This window comes from Chanos chanos, chromosome 1, assembly GCF_902362185.1.
Source record: "Chanos chanos chromosome 1, fChaCha1.1, whole genome shotgun sequence".
NCBI classification, from domain to species: Eukaryota; Metazoa; Chordata; class Actinopteri; order Gonorynchiformes; family Chanidae; genus Chanos; species Chanos chanos.
Genome location: NC_044495.1, coordinates 44,992,616 through 45,014,878, shown reverse-complemented (window position 1 = coordinate 45,014,878; position 22,263 = coordinate 44,992,616). Strand labels below are relative to the sequence as shown.

At 39.9% G+C, this 22,263-nt stretch overlaps 2 protein-coding genes across 2 annotated transcripts; one reads left to right on the top strand and one right to left on the bottom strand.

Annotated features, from left to right (window-relative positions):
- Positions 1-1,662: 1,662 nt before the first annotated feature.
- On the top strand, positions 1,663-9,905 carry fbp2 (fructose-1,6-bisphosphatase 2). The gene is made up of 7 exons (XM_030778846.1): positions 1,663-1,835; positions 2,446-2,608; positions 2,882-2,974; positions 3,862-4,002; positions 4,379-4,516; positions 7,044-7,163; positions 9,717-9,905. The coding sequence occupies exons 1-7, from the start codon at positions 1,663-1,665 to the stop codon at positions 9,903-9,905; spliced, it is 1,017 nt and encodes a 338-aa protein (XP_030634706.1).
- Positions 9,906-11,016: 1,111 nt separating this feature from the next.
- On the bottom strand, positions 11,017-13,508 carry ctsla (cathepsin La). The gene is made up of 7 exons (XM_030788186.1): positions 13,383-13,508; positions 13,119-13,241; positions 12,807-12,959; positions 12,200-12,424; positions 11,866-12,034; positions 11,598-11,715; positions 11,017-11,390 (listed from the first exon to the last, which is right to left on the bottom strand). Exons 1-7 carry the CDS (start codon positions 13,506-13,508, stop codon positions 11,291-11,293), a joined length of 1,014 nt encoding a protein of 337 aa, XP_030644046.1. The 3' UTR covers positions 11,017-11,290.
- Positions 13,509-22,263: the final 8,755 nt, after the last annotated feature.

The following is a 22,263-nucleotide window of genomic DNA, read 5'->3' as shown; positions in this document are numbered from 1 at the left end:
AGATACAGGTACAACTAGACAGATAATGCAGTACTTCCTGTGAACACACAAGCTTTATTACAAGTATCAGAATCAGAATGTGGTTTATTGCCAAGTAGGTTTACACCTACGAGGAATTTTTCTTGGTGTTGGTGCACTATACAAATACAACATACAAATACAAATACTATACAAGTTCAGCATTAAAGTACAGTGACTTGTAACAGTAGTGCAACACAAACAAAACAAAATAACACAAAACAAATCTAGTGGCGGTGCAAGGAGCTGTACAATATACAGGGAATACTATAAATATAATGTAAAAAGTATATTAAAGGAGGTAGAAAAAATATGAATATTGAATATAAATGTAAAATGTGTAAAGTGGAATAAAATATAATATAAAAATATATTAAAAGAGGTAGAAGGTATACTGAATATTGAAAAACTAGCATGTAAGAAGTGCAAAGTGAAATAGACAGATGACTAGACATTTTAAGTAACACAGTTCCAGATGGGGAGGGCAGTGTCCGTGTCAGCAGGGGTCAGGGGGCTTACTGCTGTCGGGAAGAAACTGTTTTTGTGACGCAAAACTTACTGTCAGTAATCCTGAATCCCCTGTTCTTATCTAAATGAACCAAACCTTTATTTCTGCGCATCAGAGACAGCATCTGTCTGTTTTGCACAATTTCTTTCTTTCTTTCTTATTTTCTTGAGTCAGACAGGAGTGTGAAAATAAGTACTGAACATTTTGACTTGCTCAGCCAGGCTTGAGCTGAATATTGTTCATCGTGAGTACATGTAATCAGAGCCGTGCCTCACATATGCACAACAGAGCACAACTGTACAGGTCTCATTGTTCTGTGACTAAACACTACCACATAACAACATATGAGAGGGACATTCTGTAAAATAAGGAGAGGAAAGAATGAGTGGAGGTTTTGAGATAAGACAGATTTGATGGCAGGACACCATGTGCCTTTAAGCAGTGGGACTAAATCAAGAGAAGACGACCTTTTCTCTAAATGTCAGTTGGAGGCCATGACCATGGTGACATTTGAGATGCATTTAGTGTCTTACTGCTCACACAGAAAAACAACCCTGTGCTTCTCTTTAGAACATCAGCCTGGTGATTGTGTCTTTTCCAGCGTGGTCCAATAATAAAAGTGTCTCAGCGTGATTAATAGTATTAAGACAAAACCACGTTCACACACTTTGTGCTTTAACAACTGACACAGCATGGGCAAAACGTGGTCTCCAACAAGCTATGCGTCCAAGCATGAAAACAATTTGAATTGGTCATTTTTAGTCTCCATTTCGAGATAAGCAGACACCACAAGCCTTGCACCATAAGCGGTTTGTAAACTTCGGGAAGTAAAAAAATACTACTGACTTTTACTACAATTATTATTATTACTGTTACTAAAGCTCATTTTAGCTGGCGTATCGTGATTGTTACATGCCTCGTGAGATGGTTATGTTCATCAGACGTGCCCGACCAAAACCTTTGAGTTACTTAGTTATCCGATACCTCGTACAAATATAACTCTTGGCTTTGATCCAGTCGCCGCGTATGAAAAGAGAGCGCTACTGGTGCCCCCAGACAGCCGAACATGGCTTTGCTCCCTAGTTTTTCTCTCACACACCGACGCACGATCATACCATTGTCTGGTTAATGCAAGCATGTCAGATCAATCGCCGTTCGATGTGGACGTATGGACGCTCACGCGCTTTGTCATGGAGACGGGTCGCCAAGCCAAAGGGGCGACGGGAGAGCTGACCCAGTTAATTAACTCCATGTTGACAGCTGTCAAAGCAATCTCTTCCGCCGTGAGGAAGGCAGGACTCGCTCACCTGTAAGTCTCGCCCTGCACAGTACGTTAATAAAGCGGTGAGCGTTGGGCGAACGAATGGCTCTTTTGAACCAACCCAACTGAACTGTAGGAGTCGAGTCATCTCTCCAACAGAGCAGACAATTTGGTTCTTGATATTTTTTGACCCATTTGTTCGTACAGAAACCGGCGCAGTGGCTATATTACTATAATGCAGTGTGGTTATATTTCGAGACTGAAATGACATATAAGTGTAGATATATGTTATATTTTACTTGTTCATTTATTCTTACGCCACAATTATCAATTAGCTCCCCTGCTTGAGTTCAAATGTTCATTCGTAAGGCTTTTTAGAAGAACCCTCCAGATTCTCTTCGTCAACCATGGTGTTTTGGGGTTTGTCTGTTCGGAGCTTTAGTCATTTATTTAAATGATTACTAGAATCAGAATGTTCTGAATCAAAATTTGTATATGAGATTAATTTATTGTCTTTATATGGGCCAATGATATATCTGGAGCGCAGTAGAGGGCTACATTTTACTGCTTTGGTCTTTTTCGCCTTTAGCTTAAGCGTATGACTGATTTTGCGGACATGCCAAACTCTTGTATCATGCATTTCCTGTGTTGTGCGCAGGCAAGGCCTTGCGGGGAAAGTCAACGTGACGGGGGATGACGTAAAGAAACTAGATGTTCTGTCTAATGACCTGGTTATAAACATGCTCCAGGCCTCATACAGCACCTGTTTATTGGTCTCAGAGGAGAATAAGGATGCAGTAATCATCCCCGCCCAAAAACGGGTAAATACGCCGTGCCAAATGCACAGTCAGAGATGTCTTGATATTCATTCGACCTCTGACTCTGAGTTTAGAGTACAGAATCTGTGACTACATGCATATTCATGATATTGACGGATTTCGGGTAGGTACTACGTTCGTGTGATGCATTCTTTGAGAGGTCTCTGTAAATTGCTTAAACTGTTTAATTCAGAGGATGACCACAAGAGGGCAGCAGATAACTGTTCTTCATCACTCTGTTCAATCACTGCCCATTCACTATCTCTCTATACACAGGGCAAATACGTGGTGTGCTTTGATCCACTCGATGGATCCTCCAACATAGACTGTCTGGCTCCAATAGGCACCATCTTTGCCATTTATAAAAGGGTGAGTGAATACAGTGCGCCCTGGGGTAGCGCTGTGAGAATTAACAATGCTTCCAGAAGCCATGTGTAACTGAGAAGCTGGACACTGCGATGCATTGCAACGTTTCTACACCATGCCAAGAAATAAAAGCAAGTCAGCCAAATTTACCATCATAGTGCACCTTGTCTGTGCATTCTTTTCTCTTTCTTTGTCGCGTTTGACTGGCACTAATGTAGTCCTGTGCAAGGTTAAGATGTAGAAAACCTGCAATCTCACCATCAGATCAGACACACTGGCTATGAAGAACAAAATTTTAGTTATTTTATTACTGCATAATTAAGCTTTATGTTGAATGCTTAATAATCAATGCTTTATGTTTACCTTCATTCACTGTTACTGTTAGGATCAATATAGAATCAGAAGAAAACAGATAAATAGAAAAGATGAAGATGATATTCATTGACTTGCTCATACTTAAGAGATAATTTAGTACTGATAATTGCCACTAGATAGCACTGTAAAGTTAGTTAATGGGACTTCCGTTTTGCCCTTGTCTTAATAATGATCCAGTGTCAAAACAGCTCAGTATTTAAATCACAACAGACTCCCAGTCAAACAACAACAGACAGTGAAAGTCCCCTAATGCCTAAGAATGTATTGACCACACAGGCTCCGATCTTCATGAATATAACAATGCATATTCAGAAAATCCTCCAATGTGCCCATAATCTTTTCTTAACCCTTCCACTAAATAAACAGTTTTAGAGACCCCTAAAGCTTTAAGCATACAGGAAACCAATGAATTAACCCATTTATTTCGTTTTTTTCATTCTGTAGTCTATTACAAATTATTTGTTCATCTACAACTGAAATACTGGATGTAAAGTCTGTGCTCTGATCACCTTTAGACATCCGAGGGAGAGCCAACAGAGAAGGACGCCCTACAGCCTGGAAACCAGATCGTATGCGCGGGGTATGCGCTGTACGGCAGTGCCACACTGGTGGCCCTCAGCACCGGAGCAGGTCTCAACTTCTTCATGCTTGACCCCGTGAGTAAGACTACAACAAACTCATACCTGCTACTGCATGGCCTGCTCAATCAGCCAAGAGTGTCATAGTCATTAGTTAATGAACTGGCATAAGGCTGAATTAAGGCCTTACTCTAGATCCCATCACTGTTATTTGACCCAGATGTCAACAGGTCTGTGTGACCCCCTGACCCCTGACAACAAAGAAAAATATAACTGTAATGCATTCTTCAACTCTGAATGTGGTAAAAGACGCCAGAAACTTTGTCTGATTTATAAGACTGTGCTGGGGTTGATGTTTTGCCAGTTTCACTTCCCTGTTGATCAGTATTTTTCTCTATAGGAGAGTTACAGGCAGGCTTGATATGCTGTATCTCACATGCTGTTCCTCCCTCAGGCTGTGGGTGAGTTCATACTCATAGAAAGAAATGTCAAGATCAAGAAGAAAGGAAAGATCTACAGTGTGAACGAAGGCTATGCCAAGTACTTTGAGCCTGATGTGAACGAATATCTGAAGAGCAAGAAATATCCACCGGTAGGGGCTTCATCACTGATGCTACTCAAACAGAGAAATTTAACACCTGTTATGTTTCTCAGAACCTAAACCACGCTGAAAAGAGAAGGATGTTTAATAAGTACCTTTTTCTACACACCCACTGCTAAGAAATGTTTATGTTTATAACAGTTGTTATCTTTCCCTCGCTTCCAAAACCCTGTGTGTGCTATTCACAGTGAATCTCTGCTCTCTGCATTTGTTTTTGTTGACAAGTTAAAGCCCTCAGAACACATGAAACTGTGGGTCTGCTGACTGGACTTCCTTCCTCATAAAATCTGACAAAGCATGTGCTTCTCATCTGCTGCTTCAGGACCACACACATGCAGACTGCACATACGCACACACACACACGCACACACACACACACACAAACACACAAACACACACACACACACACGCACACACACACACACAGACACACACACACATTCAGGTGGAAGTGGAAGCCCCAACTCTGATGTCTGCCTGCTCATGACCAGTGACACATACCAGTCACATGCATACACACACACACACACACACACACACACACACACACACACACCATCATCATCTTTATCTGACTTTAGCAGTGGTAAAAAGTTCAGAGGGGTTTTACTGAGAATCTCCTTCTTCAGGAAGCAGATGGGTTCTGCTGCAGACCAGACAATGGTATGTCAAATCCATAGAGTCAGCATGCACACAGACTCAGTATCGAAAGACAGGGAAACATCTCATCTGCAGCTAAGGCTGTTTTTGATCAATCCACAGAAAATATGCTGAGTTTTTTTTTGCTCATTTACAAACTGTGAATTGTGAATCACTACTTATGCACCGTGTCTGTGTTTAAACTGAACATCAGACGATGATACTGAAAAGAGTTGACTCTGTTTTGTCTTTGTGAATTATTTGATGGTACTCATAATGACAGATTGGGATTGGTAATCCCAAATGTGGAAGCATCACAGTTACACAAATCTACACATTCTTACACAATTTCATAAAGGCACAGTAGGAATGACTGAGCAGCACATGATAGAATGCCTCTACATGCAGGCCCTAGGCCACACAGCCTGCTCTCTCCTCCCTCTCCATCCTTCCTTCTCTCTGTTTCAGACTTCTGGGGAATTTTTCCTCATTCATCCTTATGTCAGTGCCATTGTCATTTTCTAGCAGTGTTGAACTGAATGGGGTTGTGGCCTTTTTCTCAGTCATGTTTGTCTGTAGCCTGTCTGTGTCATAAGGTCACTTTGTCATTTCTATCTGTGACCATTCACACAAGGACACTAAATTAAATGGGAAACAGACAAAATCTGTCGTTAAAAAGAGATATTGTTGAGATGGTGTTGAGTGATCTCACACGAGTCTCAGATCTCAGATTTATAAGCATCTCTTTCTGATTTTTATCAGTACTGTATTTAAAAGTGCTCTCATTAGCTGTGATGCTTACAAGTGATGCATTTAAAATGAAATGACAGGATAATGTAGTATAAAGATAGAGCAATGTAACGATAGAGCAGTGTAACAGCAGAGCAGTGTAACAGTAGAACCATGTAACAGCAGCGCAGTGTGACAGAAGAACAGTGTAACAATAGAACAGTGTAGCAGTAGATCAATGTAACAGTGGAACACTGTAACAGTAGTGTAACAATAGAACAGTGAAACAGTAGTGCAGTGTAACGATAGAGCAGCGTAATGATAGAACAGTGTAACAGTCGAACAGTATGACGGAAGTGGGGTGTAACAGTAGTGCAGTGTAATGGTAGAAAAGTGTAACAGTGGAGCAGTTTAACAGTAGTGGATTGTAACAGCAGTGGAGTGTAACAGTAGAGCAGTGTAACAGTGAGCCAACTGCTCTTGTGCACTGTTGTGTAAATGTGTCATCACATAAAGGTCCACCATGACTTCGCAGTTTTGCAAGCGCGATTTTTTTTAGAATGTGAATGTTGTTCAAATCCTACACTGGCTCTTGAGGAGCCATGCACAGATGTTTTAAAGAGAGAACAGAAAGGAGAAATTATGTTTCTCTTTACTGGTTTCACAGAAAGTGAAGTGGTTATTTGAATGGCCGGCTCACTTAGAGATGTGAAATTCTAGCAGTATTTATACATGGAATTAGAATGACTCTATACACTTTTACACCAACGTTTTCCTCTGAAAAGCTTTTATTGATCTCTCCCTCCATTTCCCTTTCTCTCCTGAAACCTGCAATGTGAATATATGAGAGGGCTGCAGTATAGTGGCTAAATCTTCATACAGGTACAGACAGGTGCTACTGTTGGCACTTTTAACCTACCATATTCATTTACAGGGAAGTGTTGACTAAAATTTAATTTGCAGAGACTATAATGCTTGAGCAATGTTAAAACATTTTCGCATTCAAACTATTATAATGACACAATACATCCCTGGCATGCTCTGTATTATCAGCTTTGTTTTTTTCTGTGCTTGCAAGTTGCCCATTGTTAGTATCTGAGTAGTGGGTTGTAAGAACTGTTCTCTGCTGTATTATGCCCCTGTTCCACAGGATGGTGGAGCCCCCTATGGTGCCAGGTATGTGGGATCCATGGTTTCTGACATTCACCGCACTATTGCATACGGAGGAATCTTCTTGTATCCTGCAAATGAGAAGAGTCCTAAAGGAAAGGTGAGTCTTTTAAGACACAGTAAGTGCATAGTTTAATCTCACTCCTCTAGAACTGAAGTAGATATGACATGCTTGTGAAATTTGCCAGCGAAAATATACTGAGGAATTTGTAACTTTGCTGGAAATGCTGTAGACAGAGCTCTGTGGATATGTATTGAAATAGGAAGCATCTAAAAAACTTTATTAGAGTTCAGCTTTGACATCATGCAGATCCCGCCATACTAAATTGGTACATAGACACTGTACTGTTTGTCAGTGTCAGTGCCCTGCTGGCTTTGCCCTAATTGATCTGTTTTAAATAGCTTGTTCAGGATGCAGACATATTGCCACTCCTGCCACACAACCTTAACATGTTTCTGAATGCTTCCATGAGCAGTGATTCCAAACGTATTGTAGACTCTGAAGAACTGTCTCAAATTCACTCTGACTCATTATAATTGAGGGCACATATGCATTGAGAGTCTCAGATTAAATGTAATGATCTTGGAACAATTCATTTTAGTACATGTTATTTTATTTACTAAGATGATGAAAAACGTATCCAATATCACACTCTGAGAGATTTCATAGACCTCACTGTCTCTCTGACATCATCCTGGTTATTTTATAGACCTCACTGTCTCTCTGACACCGTCCTGGTTATTTCATAGACCTCACTGTCTCTCTGACACTGTCCTGGTTATTTTATAGACAACAGTGATGATTCAGCTAATCTGAAAGCTAGGACTGTTGACACGCGGAAAGTAGGACAGTTGTAAAAACACACGACTTCATATATGTGCAATAGGTGATGTTTAATCAATGTTGCGCCTATTTTATTAGTGTTATTTATAAATGCCAACTGATATGTCAGTGGTTGAAAAAGTGAATAGAGGAGACAAAGGATGGGGGAAGTTCATATAGGAGACAGGGTAAAATTAGATTAAAAAAACTGAGGAGATGGTTTATGGCTTGGTCAGTTGCCATTACCTGTGTAGACATCCTTTTAAAATATTCCTGTAAAATATAAGCTGTTTACCAAGTGCTTTACAGAGGACAGCAGTTTTAATTGATTTTCAATCGAGAAATGAGACAAAGAGAAATAAAGTAGAAATAAAGAGTGAATTACACAGTTTGTAGTCATAAAGAATAAAAGCTAACTTTTTGCTCTTTAGCTGGGTTATAGGAATGACCACCAGATTACTCTTGGCTGATCTGAGAGATCTAGATGGAACATATCTCACAGTCATATCACTAGAGACAGGCAAGGACATGAAGACATTTTAAAACTAGTCAAAGAACTTTACAGTCAGTTCTGAAACATATAGGTGAACCAGTGAAGAGATTTAGTTGCCTGTGTAATGTAGTCTGTCATTCTGGTGTGTATTAATTTTCTGGCAGCAGCTTTGTAAATGTGTGACAGTGCTCTCAGATAGGTTAGAAAAGAAGAGAACGGTATCCCAGTGCAGCTGACAGAAAATCGTTTGTCATTTGTCTTTTTTCACAATGGTCAGCATGTCATAGACCTTGTTGTTTTGCAGATGTTAATGATGTTTTGCAGCTGTTGCTGATGTGGGTTTTTAAAACCAAGATCACCATCAAAAAACAATTTCTAGATTCTTGATGTGGTCTTTGGCCTTAAGGAACAAAGAGTCTTGACATACTAATGCATCTCTCATCAGTGCTTCATTTCCAAAATCCAGAGCCTCTGTCTTAACCTTATTTAGTTGCAGGAAGTTCTGAGGCAACCACATGTGATGTTATCTATGCAATGAAAACAGAAAGCTGACAGACCCGTGGGCATTGTGTGCCAAAGACAAGTAAAGCTGTATGTTGTCTGCATATTGACGGAGGAAAATTTTGCTTTTATTATTGCTTTTATTAATTATACCAGCTAGTGGAAGTATGTGATGGTTAAATAATGATAGTCCTTGAATTGAGCCCTATGGAGCACCACGTTGGAAGCCATGATTCATGGAGACATGGGTGCCTAGCTCAACATAATATTCGTGACCAGTTACATAGGGTCTAAGCCAGCCTAAGACTAAGCCAGAAAGCCTAACCCAATCTCCAGCTTGTCAAGCACAATCTCATGCTTAACAGTGTGAAAGGCAAAACTGAAGTCTAAGAGAACTGACAGACAGGTTGCCCAAAACATTGAGAGGTACCATTTTAGTGCTGTTGCGGGCCCAAAAGTCAGACTGAAATTTTCAGTTAAGATTACTTGCGTTGAGATAGTCATTAAGCTTTATGGACACTACTTCCTCCATTATTTTGCCAAGAAAAGAAAAGTTAGAAATTGGCCCACAGTTACTGAATACAGTGGGGTCAAGATTTCTTTTCTTTAGAAGAGACTTGGCAATAGCTCTTTTAAGGCTGCAGGGACAAATTCTTTGTTGTAGTAATGGATTAACAATAATCAGGACATCAGCTGACAATGAGCTCAGAACCTGTTTAAAAAAGTTAGTGGGTACAGGATCAAGACCCAGCTGACAGATGAGTAGTATACTCCCCCCCCCCCCTTTCCTTTTTTTCCCTTTCTCACCCTCTCTCTCTCTGCGTCTCTGTCTGTAGCTGAGGCTGCTGTATGAGTGTAATCCCATCGCGTTCCTGATTGAGCAGGCCGGGGGTATAGCTACCACAGGCACTCAGAGGGTCCTGGACGTGGTACCTGAGGCCATCCATCAGCGCGTGCCTTTTGTTGTGGGTTCCCCTGACGACGTGGAGGAGTATCTTTCTTACGTCAAGAAACATCGCAAATAAATAACTCAAAGAGTCAGGGCCTTTTTACAGTCAAGTTATACAACAATCCACATCTAAAGCTGACAGTCCACTCCTAGCATAGTTATGACAGAATCAAGTAATCAAAACAGCCTTAGTGCGGTCTACCATACAGTTTACTTCATATCCGGTCTGCTTCACTCACTGCAGAGCTAATATAAACCTGTGGTGTTCTGATGAGTCATTAGATTCTCCTATGTGTTCGGGATAGTCCACACCACAGACACCTCATGTACATTTTTCTTCATAAATAAAGCAAGCCTTATTTGTTTATCAGTCCATTGTAGCAGGACAATATTTTGTGTTTATGCTAAACAATAAGCAAACATTATGACAAAAATAAACAAACACTATCACACGACTCTTATTGTGTTATTTTCAGTCAGCTCCCTCTGTCTGTCTCATCCCAGGTACTCAGTCATTCCTTGGCAGCTGATGCTACTATAAACTCTGGCCTCTTCTCCATTGTCAGCCACCCTTCCCACCATCATCTCTCCTCTCTGACAGTATATTGTATGCCTGTTAGGTGTGTGTTGTATGTTCGGCTGTGCTATATACTTTTTAGATGTATGTTGTATAACTGGGCTCACTATGAGGTTGGATTGGTGTCTCAGCTCAAATCTAACCTAATTTCTTATTAGATATTCTTACTGGTGTGCTATGCTTAATTTATTACTTGATTATATTTTATTTTAAACTTATGTAATGTATAAACTTATTTTAAAATTCTAGACTTTGTTGTCACAACATGTTCTCCCATTGTCATAGAGGATGCCAAGAGAAACATCCTACTTCACCCAAAATGAGCTCTGATCTTATTTGAGATGTTTGCTTGGACAAACATTCAAAGTCTGACATCTTAAAATCATTTTCAAGGGCATTCATCTTGGAAATTAATCCAGAATTCAAGACGCAATGTTTGTTTAGAGGCAAGTTGAGAAGACAAAGTTAGAAATCCTTTTTTCATCAGAAATCAACAAAAAACAATTAAACAAAAAACAATACCCACAGGCTAGATTTTAAGTATTTCATTGATCAAAAATACATTGGGAAATAAAACACATTTAAAGAACGATAAGTTAAAAGAGAAACAAATATTTACAAGAATAACATACAGAAATCAGCAGAATCAGTGTAAAGACAAGCGGCTGAATGTGCTCTCCATACCAGGGTCTCTTAAAACTCCTATGACAACCTGTGTAGGCTCAAACTCATCATCAGACTATGCAACTCACATGGCCCTTGTCCCATAAACCTACTCCATACACATTGCCCTTTTGGTCCCATCAGTGCATTTGTGGTCTGGAACCCAGAGTGCCATGTGTGATAGGGGTGTGTTTGTTGTCAAAGATAATTTCTCTTTTGCTCTACATCAGAGGGTAGCTTGCGGCTGTGGCAATGCCACAGTTGTTCTTCCTGTCCTTTGCCATGTAGATATAGCCTTTATCTCCCCAGTTCTCACTCCAGCTTCAAAAAAAACAAACAGGTCAGTCTCGACAAGTCTCTAATTCAGTTTTACAAAAGTTTATTTGTACAGTGCTCCTCAAAGCAGATCCAGTCAGTCATAGCACTGGTCTTAAGCTAATGCAGTATGGGAAATCCTTTACCTTTTACCCATAACATTTAACATATGACATCTGCAAGCATAAAGAAGTCATCCCTGATCCTCCATACCTGTTCTTCACAATCCAGTATTTCTTGCCATCCACCTCCCGATCTTTGTACCCATATCCCACCAGCAGTACTCCATGGTTCAGCTCCTCACTGCTGCATTCTTCCTCATAGTAAATCCCTGAGTCCACCAAATCAAAGGGTTTAGATTAGACATCAACATCTCTTCACAATGGCAATAGCGCAGTAGTGATCTGTCATTATTTTACACTGCTAACATGCACTGATGTAATTCATGAATGAAAACATGCAAGGCTGTCTCAGGCCTAACCTGACTGATAGAACTGGAAGGACTCGTGCCCTGCATCAATGCCTACAGATACTGGTCCCACAGCAGCTACTGCCTTCATCAGTGCATGCTCACTTCCACTGGGGAGGTCCACAAAGCCTGAGTCATTGGCCGAGTTATACTTGGGATCATAACGACAGGGCTGGTCATCCTAAAGTGAAGGCAAAGCTAGATATCAAAACCTATTTTTTCAAAACCTTTCCATGCTCAGCACCTGAGAGAATAACTTGAAACTATGAATGTGAAGAGATGACTTTCCTTAGGATGAAGATGCATGTGGATTGTTATTTATTCCGTTGAAGAGTAACAGACTTACAGTTCCAAGGTAGGGGTAGGATTCCTCTGAATCCAGACCACCATTGTCCTTGATGTACTGGAAAGCCTGGTCCATAAGTCCCCCGTCACACCCCTCATTACCCTCAGGACGGGAACAGTCCACTAGGTTCTGCTCACTAAGTGATATCAGCTGACCTGTTTTCTTGAAGACCTGCCCCTCCAGAGCCCCTGTGGTACTGAAAGCCCAGCAGGATCCACATTCACCCTTACGAAAAACACATTAACATTGATGACCATTGAAATGATAAAATCTGCCATATTCTTTTGTAACAAAATTTTCCTTTAAATTACATTCATTGTATTTACAATGCTTTTAGCCAACACAGTACATTTCAGCTTTAAAAATGTTTTTTTTCTCTGTAGATCCTTATAGGGTGCATTCCACCACAGTGTATTAAGGCACACACACGTGTCAACACCTCTGTGCAAGAAACGAGTTTGTTTTGCACAGCAGTAAAGAGGCAGAAGTGTGTAGTGAGTGCATATGTTCTAAGCATTTCAGAAATGTCACAGAGAGAGTGCTAAGACTCATTAAGACTTTGACACAACCCTCACCTGGTCTTTCACAGGTGTGACATAACCCTCACCTGGTCTTTCACAGGTGTGACACAACCTTTCTCTCTCCAGTCCAACTTCTTTGGCACATTCATAAAGTTGGGCTCCATGAAGAACGATCCCTTGACCTTCCTTGCCTTCTTGTGCTGGAAGCCATTCATAACCTGTCTAAACTCCTCATTGGTCTGTGGAAACAACAACACTTCCAATCAAATGATGGACCATGTCATGCAAATGCAGCTCCTCAGGCACAACCTGAACCAGTCTGGCTGAAAAGAGAGATCTTCTGAAACAAAAACAGTCTGAGAAAAAGATGTTATGGCCACCCCGTATTATGACCTTACCATGTCACCATAGTGATTCATTCCCAGTCGGTAAGTGTGTTTGCCCAGGGAGTGCTCTAGGTTATGCAACTCAATCTTTCCCAGGTTCTTCTCCCAAATCATCCGTCTCCAGCCCTCCTCTTGCTGCAACACACCACATTCAAAACAAATTTTTTTTTACATCTAAATACCACCTCACTGCTGACTGAACATAGAATTTAGAACATGCCACTGTTCACATTTTCAGGCAATAACAGGAGTGAGGATCTATAATGGATGACTGACTGTGTGGTAATTTTTGTTGTGCCAGCTCTTCCACTGCTCCCAGTGCTCATCCAGCTGTGGGTCCAGATTTGGCGCTGCCAGTGCTACACTAAGACAAAAGATGAACACAGCCTGGACGGTCCTCATGGCATATGAGCTGAGAGACACAAACAGTATAAAGTAAAAAGTAATAGATCTTTCATTACCACCATCATTACCACCTAAAACCTTGCTAGGTAATTCTATATATACATACATACACACACACACACACACACACACACACACATATATATATATATATATATATATATATATATATATATATATATATATATATATAGATGTATGTGTGTGTGTGTGTGTGTGTGTGTGTACACGGGGAACATAAGTACGTTCATGTCTTCATTTGCTGGGCAGCAAGTACGTTTAGGACTAGCGAAGAGAACGCCATGAATGCGATATTGTGGAATTATGCGCTCCCAAATCAACAAATCAAAACAGGGCATAGACACTCAAATCGGTAAAACAGCATTTTTTTACTCCGTATATTCACACATGTAGTTCGTTGTTTTGGAGCCTGTTCACGCTCATGTTCGGAACTACACAAATGCCCTGTCTCTTCCAGTCACGAAACCCTGGTGCTACCGCAGTTTCTCGAGAAAACAAAACGAGTACCGAAACCGGGGCAGCGGAAATCTATATTTTAAAAGAGGATTAAAAACTGCGCCATTTAATATTCTACCATATTTTACGTCAAATCCACACACTAGGAACGAGGTTTATGTTGGGGAAAAGATCATTTTGAACTCGCTCGGGGTGTTGCAAACACAAGTGTAAAATAGTTTCGATGACAGCTATCAGAATCTACAGTTAAAAGAGCAGAAGTGGAAATGAGATATGAAAGTAAAGTCACTACGGCGCAAAATGCAAATATGGAAATAACGTGCAACTAAAATGAAAGTTACTAAATATCACCATCAATTCAAAGTCGTGATAGATGACTGCGCCTGTAGTCTTACCTGTCTGAGACCCGTGAGGAAATATTCACAGATAAAGAGGGTGTATAGTTTATAGTGTCCGTAAATTGACAAACCATTCCATGTCATTTCATTGGTGGAGATACCTGGTCATGGGCATCTTGGCCCCTCCCTCGGCAACTTTATTCTCACACGTGATCAGTGTGCATTTTTTTAACAGCTGAGAGGGGAAGAGGCTGTTGTTTTGTACAAGCCATCCGCTTTTGACTTGGGGAATCATAATACACTCAATAAAGAGATCGTTAAATCTGAATGAGTTCCTTAAAGACATTTCACCAATGAGAAGAGTAGCACGACTCGTTCATTGTAAAAATATTGAAACATCTGAATGAAAGCTCTCTTTTACACAACACCTTTCAGGCAATGCGTGTATAATATATGGCAATATGTTATTATGACATAAACTATATAATACATACAGTATAATAGTGTAACATAATTATAACATTTAGGGTTACATCAGTGCTATGCTGTGATCATTTGATTTTGGCACGCAAAACTAACAGTACCGTAATCCAGCTTTCTTCCTCTGCGCCCAGTCAAAAGTCCAGATTGTTTTACAATCGGTTGTCCGACTCTCAAATTTGTCACATTAGCAGCTATCTACATTCCTGCGACTACAGAGTGTGTGGTTTGTATTATTAATGTGAGGTATATGGAGTGGTTTATATATTCGTGTCGACGAACGTCCTTCGTTGTCACCAATGCACGACCATAAATAAATGTTTAAACCTTAAGCGTCCTATCAACACTTAATCACAATACGACAATCATCTACCTAAAACTTATTTTACCTAATAAGTAAGATAAACACTAGATAAAGCTGAATTTCTTCTGCTGACCGAGGCCGATAACACTCCTCTCTCCAGCTGTTAACCTTGCAAAGTGCGTGGAGTTTTTGAATAGAATCAAATTCATGCCAAAACTCGCATGCACAGTTTATATCATGGTTTATTTTTCGTGGATTTTAATAAGGTATGGTTTGCAGATACAACACATGTCACGAGCAATTTAGCACACGCTGAATTGCACGAAATACATAATGATGTCGACGATTTTCTCAAAAGCTGAGTCAGTTTTGCCAGCGACAGTTCACGGATGCGGTCGTACTTATGGGCTGGTATACGGGAGTGGTCTTTGTCCCACATTTCATGTGAAATTTGTAACACTGGAAGAATGCAAATTGTCAGTTTTCTACTATGCTGAGTCACATGGTGATATCTACTAATCCATGCAGCCTCCTGCAGACATATAAGGTGGAAAACTCAGGGAGGTTGTTGTACGGAGTGAACAAGTCTGCCCTTGAAAGGATTTCAGCCAAAGATAAAGTAAATTTTGGTCATGTACTGAACAGCAGTAGGATCCACCTATCAGCGGACAAGGTCAGGGCCATCAAGGAGGCACCATATGAGAGATGCCACCTGTATGAGAGTGGAGGTCTTTCCATGGGACTCATTCTATAATTTGGGGAACATTCCATGTCCCTTGATGATAATTATATTTATTCTAACTATTTTCTTCAAAAATATCAGATTTTATCTATTAATGGAAAGCATGTTATCTTATCACACAAACATTATACGCATCCCAAGCTTCATGTCACTTGAAATTTGTCATGATGTTCCTAAATTGACAGTTTTGCTGTGTCCATTTTTCAGCTGAGGGTTTCAAAATAATTAATAAAAACCATTAAAGTCAACCACAACTATTTTTTATTTATTTCAAAAGTCTAAATACTAAAGAAAAATAATATTTTTGAAATTGATTTTCTCATTTAAATAATTTAAATATCTTAATCTATTAATGTCTTCAAAAGTTCTGTCAACTATTTTACTAACAGAACTCCCCCTGCAACTCAAAAATGGTTTGTCCCAATACCATGTGACCAACATCACATGATGTCATTTTACTCTGTGGTGGACATGTTGAACACACTGTGGTGACTGTCAACTATGTTACGTTCATTGTTACGGTTTACAATTTTTTAAAATTATTTTAATTCAATTATGTTCAAATTTGACATTAACCTGTTCAAGGAAATGACATGTGGTCGGCCAGGCAAGGCCTGCCATTGAAATTATGGGTCAAAATAGGGAAATTGTCAACTGTGTTACCTGTCAACTAAGTTACCCAGTAGTCGACATCATCAGTCATCATTATCAAACCATTATCATTATCAGTCTACATATGTCACAACACACATTATTAATATAGGCACACTTTCCCTCTCCCACACATCTCCCTCATCAACACATTTTTTTAAAAAATCCAATTGTTTTAAATAAATAGTAATAAATAAACAATAGTAGTATTAATTAATAAATAATAGTAATAATACATGGTAGTAGTACACATCCTTTTCCTTAAAAAAGTAAAAAAAAATGTTAGTGTTCAAACTTTGCAACTAGTGGATATGTTGCATTTAGAGTATATACTAACTTGAACCACTGATTGTTCTGTTGTGAAAGAGCATTGTTTTTGTACTTTTTTGTTGATGTGAAATGTACCCCAAATTAGAGAATGACTCCTGGACCGGTGACTTTAGCTCTAATTTTTGCAATTAAGAAATTCTACTGATTTGGTTCAGAGAAAGAAATTCAAACTTCTTACAGATCACAGGCCTGTTCTTACCATGTTTGGAGAATGTAATAGCCTATGGCTGCAGCTTGTAGTAATAGACAGGCTATTGTCCTGTCAGCACAGGTCCAGCATTTTGAGTACTGAACCTCAGAAGCACACAGAAATGCTGATGGACCTTTTCTCTGTGACAGAAATGATATGGGAACCAAGGTTCTGCCTGAGAATGTATGTGCTCTGTGAGCAAACTGTCTCCAGGAGGCATCCCCAACCTAGATGACACAGACTGATCATAAACTTTGCAGGCTCCTCAGAAGGGAGATAGAAGGCACGCGATGTACATTTTCCCTTAACCATTATGTGGAAATGAACATCTAACAATGTCTCTCTCTCTCTCTCTCTCTCTCTCTGTCGAGCCACACATGCTACTCCTGAGATACTAATGATCCTGACTCCTCCTGCCCTCTGGACCAATCCATCCTGGTGTTGTCATCTTTCATCCCCCTGTTGGCCTCCTGTCAGCATCGCCATCCCCTTTGTTCATGCTCTAAATTTACTTGCAATTGTAACTGCCCGCTGGGTTGGCACCTATTGCACACCTGTCTGGCCAAGAAGGGGTCTCCTCTCTCTGTGGTCCTTCTCAAGATTTCTCCCATTTTCCCCATTTCCCTTTTGGGTTTTTGGGGAGTTTTTTTCTTGCCCGCCATGACGATTAAGTCAGGGGGTGCCGTCCTGTTTTGATTTTGACTGTTATGGCCTGTAAAGCCCTTTGAGACTGTAAACAGTGATATTGGGCTCTAAATAAACTTGAAACTTGAAACTTAAACTTGAGGGTTGGCTTAGCATAGAAATTGAGAACTTAAGTGGCTGATCTGCTTTGCAGACCTACAAACTGTTACCTGCTAGTGGAAACATTCTCTGAAAGACAGTGAAAAGCACTGGTACATAAATATGCACAGTGGCTGAAGCACAAGGCTGGTGTGTAACAGATCTGTAAGTTATATGGTGCATGTGAGGAAGAGCAGCCACCTGGAGAGTGCTAGAAAAATCTGTGCATTGAATTCACAGGTCCACTCTTAGGTAGCATGTTTATGATTAATGTAGATGTGTGCTCCAACTGGACTGAGCTGTTTCAAAGCCTGAATGGCATCTCTTAGGTTGTCACAACTAGAGAGAAGAGACTGTGTCCAGAGCCCCAGCACATAATGCTACACATGGATTAGTGGAAATATATGTACAAATGTCCAAGTTGGACAATGAGGACCAGATCTCCTTGTTCTCAATTAAGCACTGCACTGCTCTGAACTGCCCCACAGGCCAGCTGCGTGCTGATCTGCTCCTGAGCAGACATGTGAGCAGTAGACTAGACATCCTCCAACCAGCAGTCACACTCCACCACCTTTCACGAGTAGCTAGGCCCTGTGGTGGACAGTGAATTCTGGTTGGATGATGTCTAGTCTAGGTCATTCTGCATGCACGCCTCTGTGTGTCTTTGGGTTACTACAGATGGAGGAGCAAAGTGCGTTCCAGGAACTGTTTCATGACAAAACTGACATCACATACCAGAGACACAGTGACAAATCAGGACTCAGGAGGTTTGAAACTGACAGTTTATGTGTCCAGCCTGACACAGTGTCTGGTGTGCCCTCTCCTGGTGATTTAATGCCAAGCAGTTGATTAGAGGCATCTGCATCCCAGAGCCTCTGCTGCTCTCAGAGAACTAAGTAACCGCCTCAGGGCTCAGGGTATGATCAATAATATAGCACTTACTTTTATTATAACAAAACAACATGCATATAAAGTAAATGAATTGGAATGGGCTTAAAGGGTAGGGGGTGATGTGTTGTACTGAATGTTGCTATCTGGGAGTTGCTGAAATTTTTTTCTGTTGTGTTGCTTTGTAGCTTAGGAAGCTTCTAAAACATGGAGACATGTTGAAACACACAAACCCTGATTAACACATTTCAAATAGCTTTCCAGAATGTGGCAATGTACTTCTCCCTTAGGGAAACAGCATCTGCTAAGGGCGATCTATGTGTTTCTGAAGTGTGATATGTTCACAGACTCTATTATGTTTCTTTGATGGTTGTATTGTGTATTTTAAAATTACTGAAAGTTTGTCTGTGTTCGTAGCATATATTTAAACTTCAGTTTATGAATTTATTGCCTTAGTTTTTGCATTGATTTCGCCTCAGGAGACTATAAATAAACAACAATCAACAACAAGCCAGATCATTTCAGTGTCAGTGATGTCACCCTGCAATCTTGCAGAATAGAGATAAGATTAATCACATGAGCTGTGAGTCAGAACAAAAACAAACCAATCCAGTGTGTTTTGAGCCTGTTTGTGTGTCAGGAGCAGGTGATCGCATGACTGATAATGTGAGAGAACTGCCGGTGTCTGCTGTGCTATCTGAATGGTACAAAGAGCTATTCATATCAGCAAAAACCTACTGGTATGAACTAAGTGTGGAGGTTAAACACAGTTTTCTTTATTACATCTGTGTACTGTGATGTGGAGGAAATTTTCCTTATGGCTACAATGTGCAGATGTTATTCAGAGTCATAAAACTGAAAAGTGCAACACATTCAGTGAGTAGAACATTCTACAGCCTGGACACTCTTAAAACAACAAGAAAATGTAGTGCAATGAGTACAATGTAACATGGCCCCTGATGTCGGAGACAGGAGATTCGTAACCAAGTGACAAAAAATAGGTTATTATTTTAAGTTCAACCATGCTGAAAGGGAAAGAGGAAACACTTTGTATTTGCTGTGTAGGTCAAACAACAGGACCTGCTATGCACTGTCTATCTAAGAGAACATGTCAAGGGACAGAAACATGATGCCAGAGAGGTGACTTTGGATCCTGAGAGCTAAGTGATTATTCACAGTGACTGAAATGGGATGAGGTTCCTGCTTCTGTCTTACCAATTTCTGCTCCATTAGTCTTTACCCTGCTGTCAGGGCATGTGAAAATCACTCAGCATTAAGATCAATAGACCTGCCAGTCAGTTTAAGCTACAGCTCTCTTTCGGTTCTCATTTTCCCATCTGCAAAGGCCTTCACAGAGGAACAGTGCTTGAGTGACATTTCCCTGAAGTTGCTCATTAACCGCGTGCACCTGTTTAAACAGTGTTTACAGAGAGTGCATGGAGAAACACCACTGGTCAGAGTCGCAGAGCTCCACTCAGTTATGTAATGGTGAAGAAGCCGCTAATCCTGTCTCATATCTTCATTATGTTATAACTGGCTGCCTGTGATCTGGGATTTACACAGGTCATACCAAGCCTTGAGGACAGTTTCCACAGAGATCTTCAGAACAGCACTGCACTTAAAAAAAGTTCACTTAGCATGAGAGTTAAGGATAGAAAGAAATATAATAATAATAATAATAATAATAATAATAATAATAATAATAATAATAATATATAAAGAAAACTCACCAGATACTTGAGAAACAGTTTATTATAAAAATGTACTACACTGTAAAGTTTAAGGAAGAAATAAGACCATGATGTAGGGAGACATGCTTTAAGATCATTATATAAATAGAACATAAAGTTTTGTGCAAAGAAACGCCTGTACAAAGTCTCAAATACACACACACTAATTCAGCTGTCTCCGCCACATCTGGACACAGTCTTAAAGTCAATTAATAAAAAGACTTGAGTTTAAGAATCTGCACAGTCAATTCAAATATAAAAATGTACCTTTTGGAATGAGAAATTACAATATAAACACTTCCCTTTCAGATACACTGTACTGATCTTACAATTAGCCAAAATGTTGTGTTCAAAAGCAGAGGGCAACCTTTCATGGAACACAACAAATTTTGAGGAGACATTTGGTAGTTTCTGATCGTTTGTTTCTCATGGAATGTCTCTTGTGAAGTGGGTGTGCAGAGTGTGTGTACCTCTGAGCATATAGGGTGACCCCCAAAGGTCTTTGCGTGTGTGGTTGGTGTGTGTGTATGTATTTAGGGGAATTACAGTGTTTCTTGTCATCACTACATAAACTGTAACTATAATAGTCCGAACTCTCAAATACATTCACCTTTCAGTTGATCAGTTTGTTTGGGTGTTAGCATTTAGTTTAGTACAGATGTTTATGAAGCATTGTTTGGCTGCTGCAGAATCAAACATAGGATGTCAATCAACAGGAGCAGGTGCTTTAGTTTGTATGTTGTTAATTGTGTGCTTCACCCATCATGTGCTTGTGTATTCAGCTAAAAGTTGTTTCATTTAATTCACTTTCAGAGCAGAGACCTATCTGCTTCAATCCCTTTATGTGTAGACATTCTTTTGGTTAATATTTCTTCATCACACAAAGGACTAAGAGCAGTAAATAAATCAGATTTTGTAAAACAAGTGTGAAATAAACTTTTCAGCTTGTCATAAACAGCACTGACATGTAGAACAGAAAATGCCACTTATAAAAGAACCATTTAAAACAACACTCATGTCATGCTTCAGACAGTTAAACAGTCAACATCACAATGTAACTCAAATCATTTCTGTAACAGAAATGTACATGATGTCTCTTAGTTTGACCAGAAAGTTCCACTATCTACTGGAACTGCAATATTTATGAGCTGATGAAGCTCGATTTCAAAATGAAAAGTCACAGATTGTTCAGTTGGTAAAACAAATCCCAAGAGAAAAGTAATGCACTTGTTGGATCAGCCATTTTTCAGTGTGACTGAATTCCAGATTTTCAGTTCACTGAAAATGAGTGAATATGACATGGAACCAACACTTTGGCCCACTAACCTTTTGGTCCTTTCTTTCGAAAACCCGTCCATAGGAACACACCCTTTCCTATATGTGGAAATTATAAATATTTGGATAATAAATATGACATCACTTCCTCTCTCAAAAAGTGACTTCTTTTTTTGCTCTCAATTTTACATGTCGTTGCAGAAAACTACCATCATATTATTAACTTGCAGTAACTGACTTGGCAATTTTTCTCAGCCTAAGGGTATCTTAAATGTCTAAGACCTAGATATTAGCGAAGAGGCAAGAGGAGGAGCAGCTCCTTCAGAGATGTGACTGGATGTGTTTTCCAGTTCCTGTCTTTGTGGGGAAAGTCGCTGACTGATGTTCTCCGTTCATTTGACAAGCAAGGCATGTTTACAGCTTATTCAAACAGTTGACCTCACAAAAGCACTCAGCCACTGTATCGATTACCTGCCTTTACTCAAAGTGGGGCATTAACCAACTTTCATTCCATCTTAGAATAGAGATCAGTGTATGAAAAGGACAAACATATGTAGGGCTTGT

What these genes read in the sequence shown, in the direction of transcription:
- ctsla (XM_030788186.1), bottom strand. Translation starts at nt 13,508, where the DNA reads ATGAGGACCGTCCAGGCTGTGTTCATCTTTTGTCTTAGTGTAGCACTG. An exon ending in CCTACCCCTACCTTGGAACT is followed by an intron (nt 12,035 to 12,199) that starts GTAAGTCTGTTA and finishes CCTTCACTTTAG; the next exon opens with GATGACCAGCCCTGTCGTTA. An exon ending in CTTCCAGTTCTATCAGTCAG is followed by an intron (nt 11,716 to 11,865) that starts GTTAGGCCTGAG and finishes TGGTGGACTCAG; the next exon opens with GGATTTACTATGAGGAAGAA.
- fbp2 (XM_030778846.1), top strand. Translation starts at nt 1,663, where the DNA reads ATGTCAGATCAATCGCCGTTCGATGTGGACGTATGGACGCTCACGCGC. An exon ending in TCATCCCCGCCCAAAAACGG is followed by an intron (nt 2,609 to 2,881) that starts GTAAATACGCCG and finishes CTCTATACACAG; the next exon opens with GGCAAATACGTGGTGTGCTT. An exon ending in AGAAGAGTCCTAAAGGAAAG is followed by an intron (nt 7,164 to 9,716) that starts GTGAGTCTTTTA and finishes CTCTGTCTGTAG; the next exon opens with CTGAGGCTGCTGTATGAGTG.